This window comes from Nelumbo lutea, chromosome 1 (assembly GCF_056320005.1).
Source record: "Nelumbo lutea isolate HS-2025 chromosome 1, American lotus-T2T, whole genome shotgun sequence".
Classification (NCBI taxonomy): Eukaryota; Viridiplantae; Streptophyta; class Magnoliopsida; order Proteales; family Nelumbonaceae; genus Nelumbo; species Nelumbo lutea.
The window spans coordinates 160,239,475-160,254,332 of NC_142684.1; the positions used below are offsets into that span (position 1 = coordinate 160,239,475).

Sequence of the window (14,858 nt, forward strand, 5' to 3'; positions counted from 1 at the left end):
CCATGTTATGAAAGTTGGGAAGAATGGTACCCACATCAGATTTAGACTTAGAAGAAAGATCCATGTGACCCTAGTGCAGTCGTCAATAAAGGTGACAAACCATCTAGAACCAGTAATGTTGGGAATTTGAGAAAGGCCCCATATATCCGAATGAATCAAATAAAAAGGAGTTGAAGATCTTTTATTGCTGATTGGGAAAGAAACCCTTTTGTGCTTAGCAAGTTCACAAACATCACAATGAAAGGTTTCAACATCAATTCCTTAAACAAGGAAGGAAGCATTGTTTTTAAAACAGGAAATGAAGGATGACTGAAACGGAAGTGATGACGCCAAATTAAATCTTTATTGGAGGTAGATAAGAATGACTCGTGTGTGACATGCATAATAGTGTGAGATGGTTTGCTGGTTGCTTCAAGGTAGTAGAGTCCATCCCTTTCCTTAGCAAGTCCAATCTTCTTCCCTAAAACCTGGTCCTGAAATACATAGTAAGAAGGAAAGAACACAACTTATAGGCTTTTTTAAGAATAAGGACTATAAAAGTGGCATTAACTCTTGGGCTAATTAGTGAAAGAATGGTAGGATCCATCGTATGGACGCCAAAAAGGTTGTGGAATGGGTGGGCGAATTTCAAAAAATTTCCTAACTTTCTTCCAACTGGGAATCATATTCCCTAAATTTAGAATATAATATTCAAGGATCCTACTTGAACCATAACCGAACCAGATCTGAACCAAAAGACAAGGGAGGAATCATACCTGATCCAGAGAAATAATCTCCCAAAGTTGGTGTTGACGCCCAGAGAAGACACCAAGATCCGCTCCTGCTAAAAATGACACAGCAACTGTGGAACGGAACCGGCAAAGTGCGTCCTACACATTGAATTCTTTAGAAGAATCCTCTGGAAACAATGAGCACCGAACTTGATCAGTTTCTTTTGGAAAACTGATATCAAGAACTGATTTCTTGATTCCCTTCTCATTGAAGATCGAACTATGCAGCAGGTGGTGGCGGATGGAGGAGTTCCCTAATGCTGAATTGGCGTAGAAGCAGTTTTCAGCTTAGAGAATGAGATCCTATCTCTGTCTTTCAGAAGAATACCTCTAAAAACCCTAGGTTCGAATTCTAATAATTCTTGATAGGGTTTCCTCCTTTCTTGTTAGAAGTTATCCCAATCCAAATCTGTATTTGGATGGGGATAATCTTAATCCTATCTGTAGATTAGGTTAGACTACTCCTGATCTTATCAGGAGGTTACCAGATTCAAATCATATTTGAATCTGGTCTCTAAGAGTGGATAGGGTCAAAACCCCATCCTATCAGCTAACCCTACTCTCAGATCCGCCCCATAAGTGGGTGATCATATTAACCCAGTTCGAAATGGGCTTTTGGCCCATTAAGGTTATGTGCTCAATTAGTTTCCAATTTGCTGCCTAGTTGAGCTTCTTTGTATGGCATGGGACCCAAGCATTGATCTACACACCATCCACATGGGTTCGGCCCAGCCTTCATTACAAGGCCTAGCAGAATTCACTAGAAAGCCCAGTGAACCCCTGAGCCCATCATATGGACCCTATGGGCCCAACACTTGCACTAAGTGGTCCCTGGGCTAAGCCAACTTATAAAAACCCAGGGACTGTGGGCAGGTGCAAGATTAGCCCATCAGGTATTATCCCAAATGGCCTTACACCTAACCTCTCAGCCCATAATGACCAAGCACTGCCCAACAAGAGAGGACCTCTCCCTCGGCTGCAAGGAACAATGCTGCACTTTCTACTTACATGGATCCTGGGAATTAAAACCATTTGCAAACGTTTTGAAACGGTACTTAAATATATATCATATATATAAATTTTGCAAAACAAAATTCCAACAATTGAAATCAACTGCCGGCAGTTTGGTTTCCATCAGAAAGTGCATTCCCGATCATTACCTTTGTCCGACAAAGGGGTTGATCCCGTCACTATGATCACCCACTCAGATGAATTCTCAGACTGTCCCAACATATCCAGGTTTTGACCCCCGCTAAGGATCTCACTGATTGGCATATCAAAGACAGACCAATCCGACACCTAGTGTAGTACCATAATCGGGTCTAGGGGTCAGGTGTAACTTTCCAGTTTTGTCCATCTATCTCCAAGGTCCAGGGCAATACTGAAAATCTGGTCTAGTTCAAGGGTTCAATTAATCCTACACTGCATGTGCCTTGGGTCTTACCCTGGCGGCTGAGACAAGTCACCCTAACAGTTGGCAGCACACCAGTGTCAGCCTTGGTAGGATAAATCTCCCCAGACTTATCCAACGGTTGTGAACATTCAAAACCAACACAAGCCTCATTAAGTGTCCAGTTTTAGGGTCTTACACAGAAGTATACCACACAACATGAATCAAATATGTACTTCATTTATTTACATTAAATATCAAAAGTACATCAAAACTAATTGAAGCTAAGGGCATACCAAAACTGTCCAACAATTAGTACCATCTATTACTACTAAAACTTTTAGCATCATGCGCATAGATAATTTGAACCATGGCTCCATCCATAGAGAACACAACTTTCTTTATTCCATCCAACTCAAACGGCTTCTCCAATTCCACTACAAGGTCTTATTCCTATACAAAGATGGCCCATCCAATTCTTCAACTTGTGCTTTTGCCAGACTTAGAACCACACAAAGATTTAGAATGGTCCTCTTGTAATCTCACTTTGTTGAGTTATTTCCTCTTCATTAAAAACTAACTTGGAGATAGAGTTCTTTTTCCTTCTATTTTCTAATGCATTAAAGAACTTAGAGCTATCATCCCCTAGTATTTTAAAAGCACAAGACGCAAGGTGAGGTGTAAACCTTTTTGAAGCAGGGTGCAAGATTTTTTAAAATAAAAAAAAATGTAAAAATTCAAAATAAATCAAGAAAGATATTAATAGTATTAATTAAAAACTGAAATTTTAATCTTAAACCAAATATTTTAAAAAGTCTACTAGATCAAATTAAAATGCATAAACATAACATATAAAACATATCCAAAGTGAAAATACAAAAATAATTACAAACATCACATATAAAATATAATCCAGCATGTCTAACTTTAAATTTCTTTATGTCTTTCCCAATTGCAGTATTTCAAATAGTTAATGTGATGTTAAACATCTTTCATTCCTAACTCTATGAGCTGCCATTGTACCAAGCCTCTTTGGGCAAGCCCAAACAAGTCCATGTCAGGGCTTTAAATTCTTAATCCCTAAAAAAATGGTTTTATAATTTAAATTATCTTTAAAAAATTGTCTCATATTAATAACACATGAACAACATTAGCACAAGTTTCTTAATCACTAATCAGGTATTTGATTGCAATTAAGAAATGATGTATATTATAGGAAACTTATTTACACTTAAGGGTTTAAGAAACTTATGTGGAGTCTCCTTAAGATTATGTGAATATTGACACATGCCATGAATATTTACACTTAGGGATGTAATATATGATAGATCATTGAATGAGTAGAAATAATGTGTTTAGTGTTACTCAAATAAGAAACCATACCTCAGTTTTTGAATCTACTCCATATATACAAAAGATGTTCTTTAGGGGAGGCCTATCCCAAGGTGTGAGTGGATTCAAAACTGGATCATTATGATACAACCTGGAAAGATACAACAATATCTATATAAGCCTGTCAGAAAATTGTACTTCTAAAATACAAATTTTCAGTACGTAGTACTTAAAATGTTCTAGAGCAGACAACAGAGGGAATAAATACTCAGATGCATGTTATAAGAAATGCTAGTTAAGGACAGCATAACTCATACTCATTACCCTGAGTTCATTTCCATCACAACAGAAGTTGTAGGGTGCACACATAAGAACATGGATGCACTAACAAATATATGGAAAACTGCTACTTATAGAGATATCCAGATGGATGAATACAACAAAGTAGGAGTGCAACTTGGGTGGGCTTGGGTTGAGATTCTGTCATATTTAATTGATACTGTAATCAAAAAATTATTTATATATTATGCAGCAGTACCTACAAGAAGACCTTTGCTGCAAAGGAGTTATTTTTTTGCTGTGAAAAAGATACCAATGATTACTTGATCTTCCTGACTGCATAGGAAGAATCCTTCAAAATTGCAGATGGTGAAGAACAAAGGATGATGGAGGATGATCCAAAAGTTATCCCTCATGACAAATTAATAAGAGGGTAATGAAATCTGCTTCCTGATTAGTGAAGACATGGGGGAAACCAATCCTTCTTAGGATAAACTTTCACATGGCTACTGATCTATGCAACATTCATGCAGAGGACAAGCTCAAGGGCAAGGAAAGAATCTTATCTAGCAAACAAATATGTATCATGTAGCTGACCCCATATAGTTGGGATAAGGCATGGACAATGACTATGATAAGAAATTGTGGCTAGCTGTAACCTGCTACTGGTAACTAACAGCACCTATGGAAATTCAATGTTTTAAAAGTGCAAGGGGTAATTTGCATCCGAGGCACAAGATGCAAGGCGAGGCATGCGCCTTTTCGAAGCAAGGTGCAAAAAATACAAAAAATGCCAAGAATTCAAAAATTAAAAAAGTTAAAAGTATATTAAACATAATATTAATAAAAATTATAAACTCAAAATTTAAAATAAATGTTTTAAAAAACTATTATCTAAAACTAAAATACAATACATAACATGTAAAGTGAATTCAAATAAATTTTAAAAATAAATATGTAAAACATTTTCAAGCATGTAAAACCCACAATTTCTTTTTCTCCTCAATTGCATTACTTATAATGGCTAATGTGATGTAAAACATCTTGCATTCCTGATTCTACGAGCTGCCTTTATACCAAACCCCTCGAGGCAACTAGAGCTTCAAGAACCCCTATAATGTTGTTCATTCGTCATCCTAATAAAATCTATATCTATATATTAAAATGTAATGTGTGCCAAGCTGGCACATTCCTGATTTTTGGTTATTTTTGAGAATCACTGGTCTTTTTTATGATTGTTTTTGAGAATCATTTATCTTTTTCTGGTTTTTTTAATTTTTCTCAATTTAAAATTGAACAATCTCCTTCAATAACTACACCATTAAAATGTAATGTGTGCCAAGCTGGCACATTCCTCTTTCTCATTAACTCCTTTAATTATTCCATCTCATTAACTACACCATTAACTCTCTCCTTCAATAACTCATGCCATTAATTCTTTCTCCTCTTCATTATTCCATTAAATTACATAAAATTCATTAACTTTATTTATATCTATATTCATTTCAATTTAAATATAATTTTATATACTTTATATATATTTATATTAAATTATGATTATCAAAAATAATAATTATATTGAAATGGAGGTATTCAATGATAAATTATTAGGCTAAACAATCGACTTCAATTTAAAAGATAATTAATTTTTAAGTTAATTAATTAAACAATTTATATTTCAAAATAACTATTTTTAATTCACTCAACAAATAAAACCAGTGTTTTAAAAATCAACTTGGAGGCTGAATAGTTTTTGCCTCTAGGTCATGGGTCAGCAGTCCAATTGTTCGGGTTGGACAAATCAAACCATGATACATCATCCATCTATATATGCATAATATGATATAATATAATTACATTTTGTGTGTATATATTATTTTATGTTCAATTTGTACTTTTTATTTTAGTTTTTAATTTTTATAAATAAAAGAGATGGAAATTGAAATTTGAGACCACAAAATGAGCTTTGTTTTGTATAGTGGGGTTACAAAGATTGTAAAATGTAACCTAAAATTAAAAAAAAAAGAAAGAAAAAGAAGATCACCCCAATTAGACAATTGAGCACAAAGTTAAGTCCTTTAGAAGTTTTCAGTACATTGTATATTGTAACCCATGATCTAATGACTAGATCAAAGGGTCAATGGTTCAATTGTCTAGGTTGAATAGGTTTTAACCAAATCAACAGTTTTTACAAAATAGTAGGTTCTAGGAAACCCAAAATTAGAAATAGAGTCAAGTGAAGAAATAGTGTCAAGTGATCGTTCAAATGGTTTAACTATCCAAGTCAACCACAAGTTGAGAACATTGAATAAAACATCACAAAAATTAAAATCCATTTATATTCCATTTAAAATAAAAATAATAATTATTAATTATTATTGTTATTGATAAAAATATTTTTATTAATATAATATAATAAAAACAAGGGAAAATCCACTTTAGTACCCTGAACTTTCGGGGTAGTGTCAAGTTAGTACCCAAACTTTCAAACATGCACTACAGTACCCAAACTTTCAAAAAGTGTCATGTTGGTCCAAAACCGTTAACAAACATTAAGTATCATGTAAAAGGACAAAAATGCCCTTAACCTATCATCTCAGATACCAGGAAGTCATTTGATGGCTTTCTCGACAGAACAAGTGCAAGCGGAACAATTCATTCCCAATACCAAGAACAAAGCCTTCACCTCTGATCCTTCCATCTTCTCCTGAACAAGAACACCCTTGGGTACTTGGGCATCAAAGGGTAATGTAGCGCCAGAAACAAATCTCAATAACTCTCATTCTGAAAGCAAGCTAATAATCAGATAACTAATGGTCAAGTAATGGCAGGGACCAACTTGGCACTTTTTGAAAGTTTGGGTACTGCAATGACATGTTTGAAAGTCCGGTTACTAACTTGACACTACCGCCAAAGTTCAGGGTACTAAAGTGGAATTTTCCAAAAAAAAATTAATAAAATGTAATAAGATAAATTAAAAACTAATATCCATTTAAAATTAATATAAAACTAATACAAAATTATCTAACAATTATTAGTTTTATAATTAATTTTTACTAGCGAACTTAAATTCCATTGAAAAATAAAAATTCAATATCATAATGATTAATAAAAAAGAAAAATTAATAAAAATTTATTAATCTTAAATATAGTATAATTAATTTAAAATCAACATAAATTTCATTTAAAAATAGGGAAAATTATAGAAACCTCCTTGGGTTTCTTAACAATCCTATGAACCTCCCTTATATATGTTTTGGTCTTTACATAAACCTCCTATGCACCTCGCCTGAGCACCTAGGTGTGCCTTTTGAATCACCATAGAAAACTGTTGACAAGTGAGAGAATCAACTGGCTGAAGTCTTCACATGCATCGATATTCACAAGAAATACAACTTTTTTACGTTAATCACTAAGAGGTGCTAATCTGACCTTGAATTTCAACATTTCAAATCGAGAAATTTTCATGAGCAATAGGAAATAGGCAGTATGTTACTCACTCTTCTAATTGGTACAACAGCCTTTTGCTATCTGGATCATAATCCTCTATTGCTTTGAAAAAGGTTCCATCTGATATTTCTCTAGCAGAGAAGGACAATGGAGTAGGGAGTCTACATTCCATGCTAGACAGATCAACCTGGGGTTGTGATATATCTGAAATTGAAGGATAGGCTTTAATGCCTGAAAATGCAGGACAATTTCCTCAGACTTATTAAGCTGAATTGGATCCTTAACAAAGAAAAAGGAAAAATAATGATTTATGATGCATAAGGATTTAAATCTGCACCTTGTGGTGAAGGAATTTCAATATTTATAATATTTGTTGGCCATCCAGAGTAATTTAACTTAAACTCCATTTCATCACAGTGACAGATTTGATGCCTCTTCTTTCTTCCCTCAAAGAAATGTTTCCAATGTATGTGGTTTGATGTACAATACTTTGAGAATGGCATCATCCATAGCGAGGAACCAAATGAATTGAACATCAATCTTGCTGTTCCCTGATATCTTGCACAAGCAAATAATAGATGTTAAATACAGACTATATCCAAATAGAGTATGGACAAGGATACATGACCAATAAAGTTAAATAAGGTGACTAGGCTGATCCCAACTTCAGAAATCAATTATAAAGGTTTCCAAAAGATGCATTCAATCTCCAATGGCCTACCCTGCACCCTTATTTGTACATATAACAGTCTTTACACTCTTACTTTCAAGTCTTTCCAGTCATTGACAAAGAATAACTAACTAAAAAGACCAGAAGTTTTTGACAAGCCATTTCAAGCATAATGTCTCTTTGCCAAATGGGCCTCAAAATTGACTAAGCCCATCCCGACAAACAGTTCACAGATCTGGAAGTTTGAAGGCATTATTTGTTGCATGGTCAAAATTAGCTTCATGTCCTTGCAGAATGTTAAATAGTTAAGAAAAGTGATATTTCTATTTTCTACCTTATGGGCATCCACTTCAATAATGCTTAATTAAATATTGGGACTACTCTGGTATACTGTCATAGATCTAGTGGGTGTCACTTTCCCACAATTGAATGCCTTTTGGAAGGTGATCCAACATGTGTCATGGTTCATTTGGAGGAAAAGAAAGCAAAGGATTTTTGAAGACAGAAACTTGATCTGGAAACTCCAAGAAGCAAGGTGTGGCTTATTCATTCCTAGCTATCAGTGCATAAGAGCTTTTTAAGGATATTCCACACCATGAATATTTTCCTTTCGTAAAAGTGTTGTGTTAAAGGAGTTGGTATAGGGTCAGCTAGTTGTTGTTTTGCTGCTGCACCTTGTATGGTGGCTCACTGTACATGTTATCTCCTGTGCATGTTTTGATTTATAATTTCAATGAAATACCTTACCATTTGCTCAAAAAAATCCGTTTACATGAATTAATTTTATTATCCCTGGCTAGTTGATTCAGGTGCACACGGCCAACATGCATAGGTTTATAAGTCTTCTTTCCCAATCATAGGAACCACTGCTTGGTTTAGTGGTAAAATCTCAGGATCACAAATGTGAAAACATGGGCTCAAGTCTGAGAGCTAACCCTCCAAAGACAACCATCCTTGGGTATCAATTCAACACATACATTTATTGGTAACAGTTTTCATGGTTGTAATTTGCTGTATTTAGGCTACCAATATACAAGCTTAACAAACTAAATATCAACATAGCAAGATCTTCTGGTTACAGAGGAACCACAGATGGGTTTGGTACCCCCCATCACTTTTTGGTCCCACTCCCATCTAGTAGATGAGTTTGTCAAGAAATCTGTTAGACAGTTTAGTATGCCCTTAGCTTCCATCAGAATGATGTACTTTATGAGTTTATTGTAAATGAATAAAAGTGCATATTTGATTCATGTTCCCTTGGTATGTTTCTGTGTAATACCATTAAATTGGACACTTAATGAGACTCGTGTTAGTTTAGAATGTTCACAGCCAGTGGGTCGGTCTGGGGAGACCTATCCTAATAAGGCTGACACTGTTGTGCCACCAAGACGGTTGGGGAGGCCTGTCTCAGCTGCCAGGGTGAAACCCTAGGCACATACAGTGTAGGATTAATTGAATCTTTGAACTGAACCAGATTTCCAGTATTGCCCTGGACCTTGGAGATTGATGGGCAAAACAGGAAAGTTACACCCGACCCCAAGACTCGATTATGATACTACACTAGGTGTCAGATTGGGTTGTCTTTGATGTACCAATCAGTGAGATCCTTAGCGGGGGTCAAAACCTTGGTATGTTGGGACAGTCTGAGAATTCATCTGAGTGGGTGATCATAGTGATAGGATCAGCCCCTTTGTCGAACAAAGGTAATGATCGGGGATGCACTCTCACTGATGGAAACCAAGACTGCCGGCAACCGATTTCAATCGTTGAGATTTGTTTTGCAAAGTATATTTTATATGAGATATAAAAGTATATATATATATGTGTATATATATATATATTATTGTTTCTAAAATGTTTGCAAAAGGTTTTAATTCCCGGGATCTATATAAGAAGAGAGTGCAACACTGTTCCTTCCAACCGAGGGAGAGGTCCTCTCTTGTCGGACAGTGTATGATCATTATGGGCTGAGAGTTTAAGTGTAAGACCATTGAGGATAATACCTGATGGGCTAATCTTGCATCTGCCCACAGTCCCTGGGTGTTACAAGGTGGCTTGGCCCAGGGACCACTTAGGGCAAGTGTTGGGCTCATAGATCCCATTTGATGGGTTTCAGGGGGTGCACTGTCCATAACAGTGTATTCGGCCAGGCCTTGTAACAAAGGTTGGGCCGAACCCATGTGGCTGATGTGTAGATCAATGCTTGGGTCCCACGCCATACAAGGAAGCCCAACTGGGCAGTAGTTATGAAGGTTAAGTGAGCACAAGAGCTTAATGGGCCCAAAGCCCATTTCAAACTAGACTTATTTAATAAGTTAAATATGGACGAATTCTGAGATGGATCAGCGGATAGGATAGGGTCTTAACCCTATCCACTTAGAGATTCCATATCTGAATATGATTCAGATCTAGAAACCTCCTAATGAGATTAGGAGAAGGCTGATCTAATCTACAGATAAGATAAGGGTTTATCCTTATCACCTAAAGAGAGGTCTGATCCAAATATGATTTGGATAAGCAACTCCTAATTGGATTGGGAGCTTATCCTTTAGGTTTACAATAGGAGGGGGCGGCAGCCTTTAGAGGGAGAAGACAATCACATTCTCTTTAGAGCTGAAATCAGTGAAGAAAGATTTTTGCAATCCCTGCAAAAGATCTTTCTTGCCACCTCCTTCCTGCAGCCGCCAGACATCCTGTTCGATCTCCAGTTGTAGGAGAAGTCAAGATTCGATCTTGACATCAGTTCTTTGAGAAAGAATTGATAGGAAGCTCTGCTCACGTGCCATCCTGTTGTTTCTTGCAAAGGACAAAGTTCTTGGAGAAGAACACTATTGATTCCGCTCCATTCTACACTGCGCCATCTTCAATGGGAGCAATCTTTGGATCCTTCCTTGGACGTGAGCACCTTCGTTGGGAGATATTATTTCCCTGTATCAGGTATAATCCTCTCCTACTTCTTTTGGTTCAGATCTGGTTCAGTTTATGGTTCAAGATTGATCCTTGAAAATATGATTTTCTAAATAGGGAATGCGATTCCCACTTGAAAGGGAGAAAAAATGTTTTGAAATTCGCCCCTTTATTCCACAAGATTTGGGCGTCCTTACGATGGATCTCTCATCCCTTCAAAATCAACATACCTAGAAGATTTTTTTTATCAGTAACTAATCAATGATCTTATTGATTTGTAAAAAGAAAAGTATACAGATTTTGTTTGTGCCAAGCACCCCCTTACCTATGAAACAGATACAGACATGAACATGGATATGGGAAACAGAGATACAACTCCCCATTTCCTAAAATTCTGGACACAGATAAGGGGTATGGGTGTCCCATGCAATATGCTTATGTCTAGATTTTGAATCTAAATGTCAATTCTCAAGACTTATGTCTCGCAAAATTTAATTAAATTCCTAACATGTGCAGATATTTGTGGTACAATTTGTTGAAGGGTTAATTATTTAAAGTGCCCCTGAACTATCTGACAATTAAAATACACCTAAAGTTTCAGAACCTTAAAGTAACCCTGAACTTCCAGACATTCAACTTTCCTTGCATCTTGCCATTAAATTAAGAAAATAAAAAAGCTATTTTACCCTAGACTACTCTTCAAATTTTCAAACTATACCAGACTAGAACCCAAATTGCAAACCAAACCCAATCATGTCCAAATACTATTTGTCAGATCCAAAATATTCATCACAGAGAAAGATGGGTTGAGAGACAAAGGATGACCATACCCCATAAATACAGTGTACACTAACATGTCCAATATCTGTTTCTTTGCAATTGGAACAATAGCGGACAGAAAAAGGAGAACTTGGGATGCAGAGGATGATTAATCTCTTGATTCTTTAGAGATAAACTAAATTAACTAATATCCAGTCTAAGACTTTAAGCCTGAGATGGATAAAGTTTTGAACAATGTCAGAACCTACTGGTTTATCAAACTGGTGTACAAGGAAATCAATTCTACCAATAAAGTTGGCTTGAATGGTTGAACTTTTGAATTGTTCAAACCACTTGTAGGCGATAGTTTGTACCATTGCAACTCAGTCCATTTTTTTACTTCTTTGAAACCTAAAATCTTAAGAAAAAATAAGAAATGAAATGCCAGAAAATGAGTGAGCACTGGGTAAAATACAGAAAATGGGGGGAGAGAGAAACGAAGTTTGATGGATGAAAAAAATGACCAGCATTTAATGGAACGAAAATCCATTTCATAGCAGGGATGATGAAATCCAAGAATTGGGAGACTTATAAGGCCCTTCAAGATGGAGTTATCGTGGATAACTTATAACTATATTTGAATGCATGCCAATCCCTTTCTGAAATCCGAATTCTCTCCCCCTCTGTTTGTATGAACAGTTCAGAAAACAAGATGAAATTAACTCAGTTGTAATATAGTGGAAGCTTCAATGCTAAAACTCTTAGAATAACCAAAACGGAACCCCAGCCATCAGATTATTCAAAAAGAAACGGAGAAGAACCCATAAAACAAGAAGCATTACTTATAGACAATAACCCCTGCAATTCTATCCACTACTGCAAACTCCAAGTGGATGTTAAAGAAGATTAATAGAGAAAGGGATTTAAATATGAACTCAGAGACCATCGGTCTCGTGTGGGAATTAGCAGTTCAAAAACATTGAAAAGCATTGTTTCTAATCTTTTATTTTCCATTTTTGTTTTAAGATTTATATTTTTAAATGCTTACCTCTACTCTTGGTTCCCCTTCTCTAATTTTTTATTGTCATAAAATTAGTGGACTTGCCAAACTCACTGCATCAAGAGTGGTCTATATTCAGCCTCTTTCTCTTCCTTGCTTCTAGATTTCTTCGGCCTCTTAACCACTCTTTTGAATGCCATGTCCAGATCTTTCGGAAAAACAGTCTTCTTTGTCGTTTTTCATTCCCCTCTCCACAATCTTCGCTTGCACAGATGCATTACAAGCTTCTGAAGTCAGTGGGTTGGTTTTAGGTTACTGCCTAACACAGGGAAGCTTCAACGGTCCCAACCTCCTTGACACAATAGAAGAGAAGGGAATAGGGGAAATTCTTCACTATTGTCCAAAATATCTTCAGGCCTCATATAAGCTTACATACATAGCATAACTCAGACATGGAACGTGTCACTCCACTGATGGCATGGTCCTCGGTTATAGAATCTGTTGTAGTGAGGCAATTGAGCACCCATACTGGACTGGGCCTGAGCTGCCGTGGGCCTAACAGTTGGTTCTCTTTGGACCTGTTGACTTGTAATCCCACTAGGTAAATCCAGTTCTAATAAGATAAGGGAAAACTGGGTTTTTTAAAATTCAAACACGTCATGTGATGTCACGTGTAAGTGGTATTTGACGGCCAACTAACAGAAGGGTCATATATGTCATATCAACAGATCAGGGGTACTTTACATAGGTTTTGAAAGTTTAGAGTAATAAGTAATTGTTAGATAGTTCAGGGGTACATAAAGCAATTAACCCTTTGTTAAAATATGCCACTTTACATAAATGAGAAGTTCTAATGTTATAGAGTACATTTAGAAGTATCCAAGAAGTATCTGGTATCCAAAAAGTATCAGAAATGACACAAGTAAACTAGGCATATACAGGTATCCAGGTATCATAGACCTTAACATGTATAGGTATTCTTGGCTTTGTACATTCCCGATGTACAGCCTTCATTTGTACAGGGTTTCTTTTTGAGTAATACAACACTTATATATATTTATATATCCCTTTTTTTATCAGTAAAAAGTGTCCCTTTTTTAGATCAACAAAAATATGTATTCGTATTAGGTATGAAACCCTAGACCAAAAAATGGCCTCCCAAAAATACAATATGATCAGCTTTGCATTCTAGGATCCCAGTACAAGCGATCCATCAAATTTCTCTTCGAGTTAGAAAGAAACCCTACATCTATGCCAAAATCAGATGGTTAGAAATTATTAAATTGTGCTATCTTTCACATAGCTTTTAATTGGACCCATTCAATGGAATCCCAATTCTTGAAACATGGGATAAGTGGCAAATTAAGGGGACACCAGACCCACCTATAGGAAGATACAGATATAGATAGATATTAGTTTGGCAATCAATTATAGATGAAGAAAGAAGGAACCTCAGAAACTGGAAGGCCAAATGTATTGCCAGAAAGTGTTGCTTTGACTGTCTCAGTTGCACCAAGAAGAGGAGCTCCTGGGATTAAAAAGACAAAAATATGATAAAAGGGGATTGATAACTGTGCCAACAACTTATTTGCAAACCAAAATGTTTTCATGGGAAAGACAGCATACCAACTGCAAAATAGGCATGTATATGTTCATCAAGCCATTGCATATACTTTCTAGGTGCAATTTCCAGCTTTAACCATTCCAAAAAGTAGCGAAAAACATTGTTTCCCAATGAATGGGCAAAAACTAATGAGGGACCTCCATGAAGTTTAAGGGCAGTTTCAAAGGTCAGCCTGCACAGTTACGAGAGAAAAAATAAAATTTCGTAACCTAACCCATACTAGTAAAACAATCAATCAAAACCAACCCTGATATAATTCTGGCTAGGAAACTTCAAATGACCAGGCATGTAAACACTACTTGTATTTTAACAGTCTCCAAATAAATAAGATGATTCTAGTTTCTCTCTGATCTACAATAAATCTCTCATTAACTTTGTTTTTTTTTATAATTAACAGAAACTTTCATTAAGAGATATTAAGAGAAGAAGATACAAAAGGAGGGAGGGTAAAATCTCTTAACCCTCCCTAAAGGTGCATTTCAAGTTACAATATTGCCCATGACTCTTCCTACCCCTTGTTTGGCCAGTGAATCTGCGAAGGAATTGGCACTCCTCTTAGTCCATTGAAACTTGATTTCCATGTTTTGAGTAAACTGTTTAACATTCTTTTTCTCATTTAGGTACTTCCACAAACCGAATTCTTCCTTCTGTACCCAACTGATAGCCAGTTTAGAATC

The 14,858-nt window shown here is 36.0% G+C and overlaps 1 protein-coding gene across 32 annotated transcripts in view; it reads right to left on the bottom strand.

Annotated features, from left to right (window-relative positions):
* PSAT1 (phospholipid sterol acyl transferase 1) overlaps positions 1-14,858 on the bottom strand; it is a 123,296-nt gene that overhangs the window by 47,355 nt on the left and 61,083 nt on the right. For 28 of the 32 annotated variants that reach the window (XM_088959270.1, XM_088959294.1, XM_088959370.1 and 25 more), the window contains exons 4-8: positions 14,184-14,353; positions 14,009-14,085; positions 7,559-7,772; positions 7,272-7,452; positions 3,544-3,643 (exon numbers count right to left, since the gene is read on the bottom strand). In XM_088959270.1, coding sequence (XP_088815396.1) covers positions 3,544-3,643; positions 7,272-7,452; positions 7,559-7,772; positions 14,009-14,085; positions 14,184-14,353 — 742 coding nt within the window. The remainder of the gene's footprint in view (positions 1-3,543; positions 3,644-7,271; positions 7,453-7,558; positions 7,773-14,008; positions 14,086-14,183; positions 14,354-14,858) is intronic. The other 4 variants (XM_088959387.1, XM_088959379.1, XM_088959300.1 and 1 more) reach the window with 1 other exon arrangement.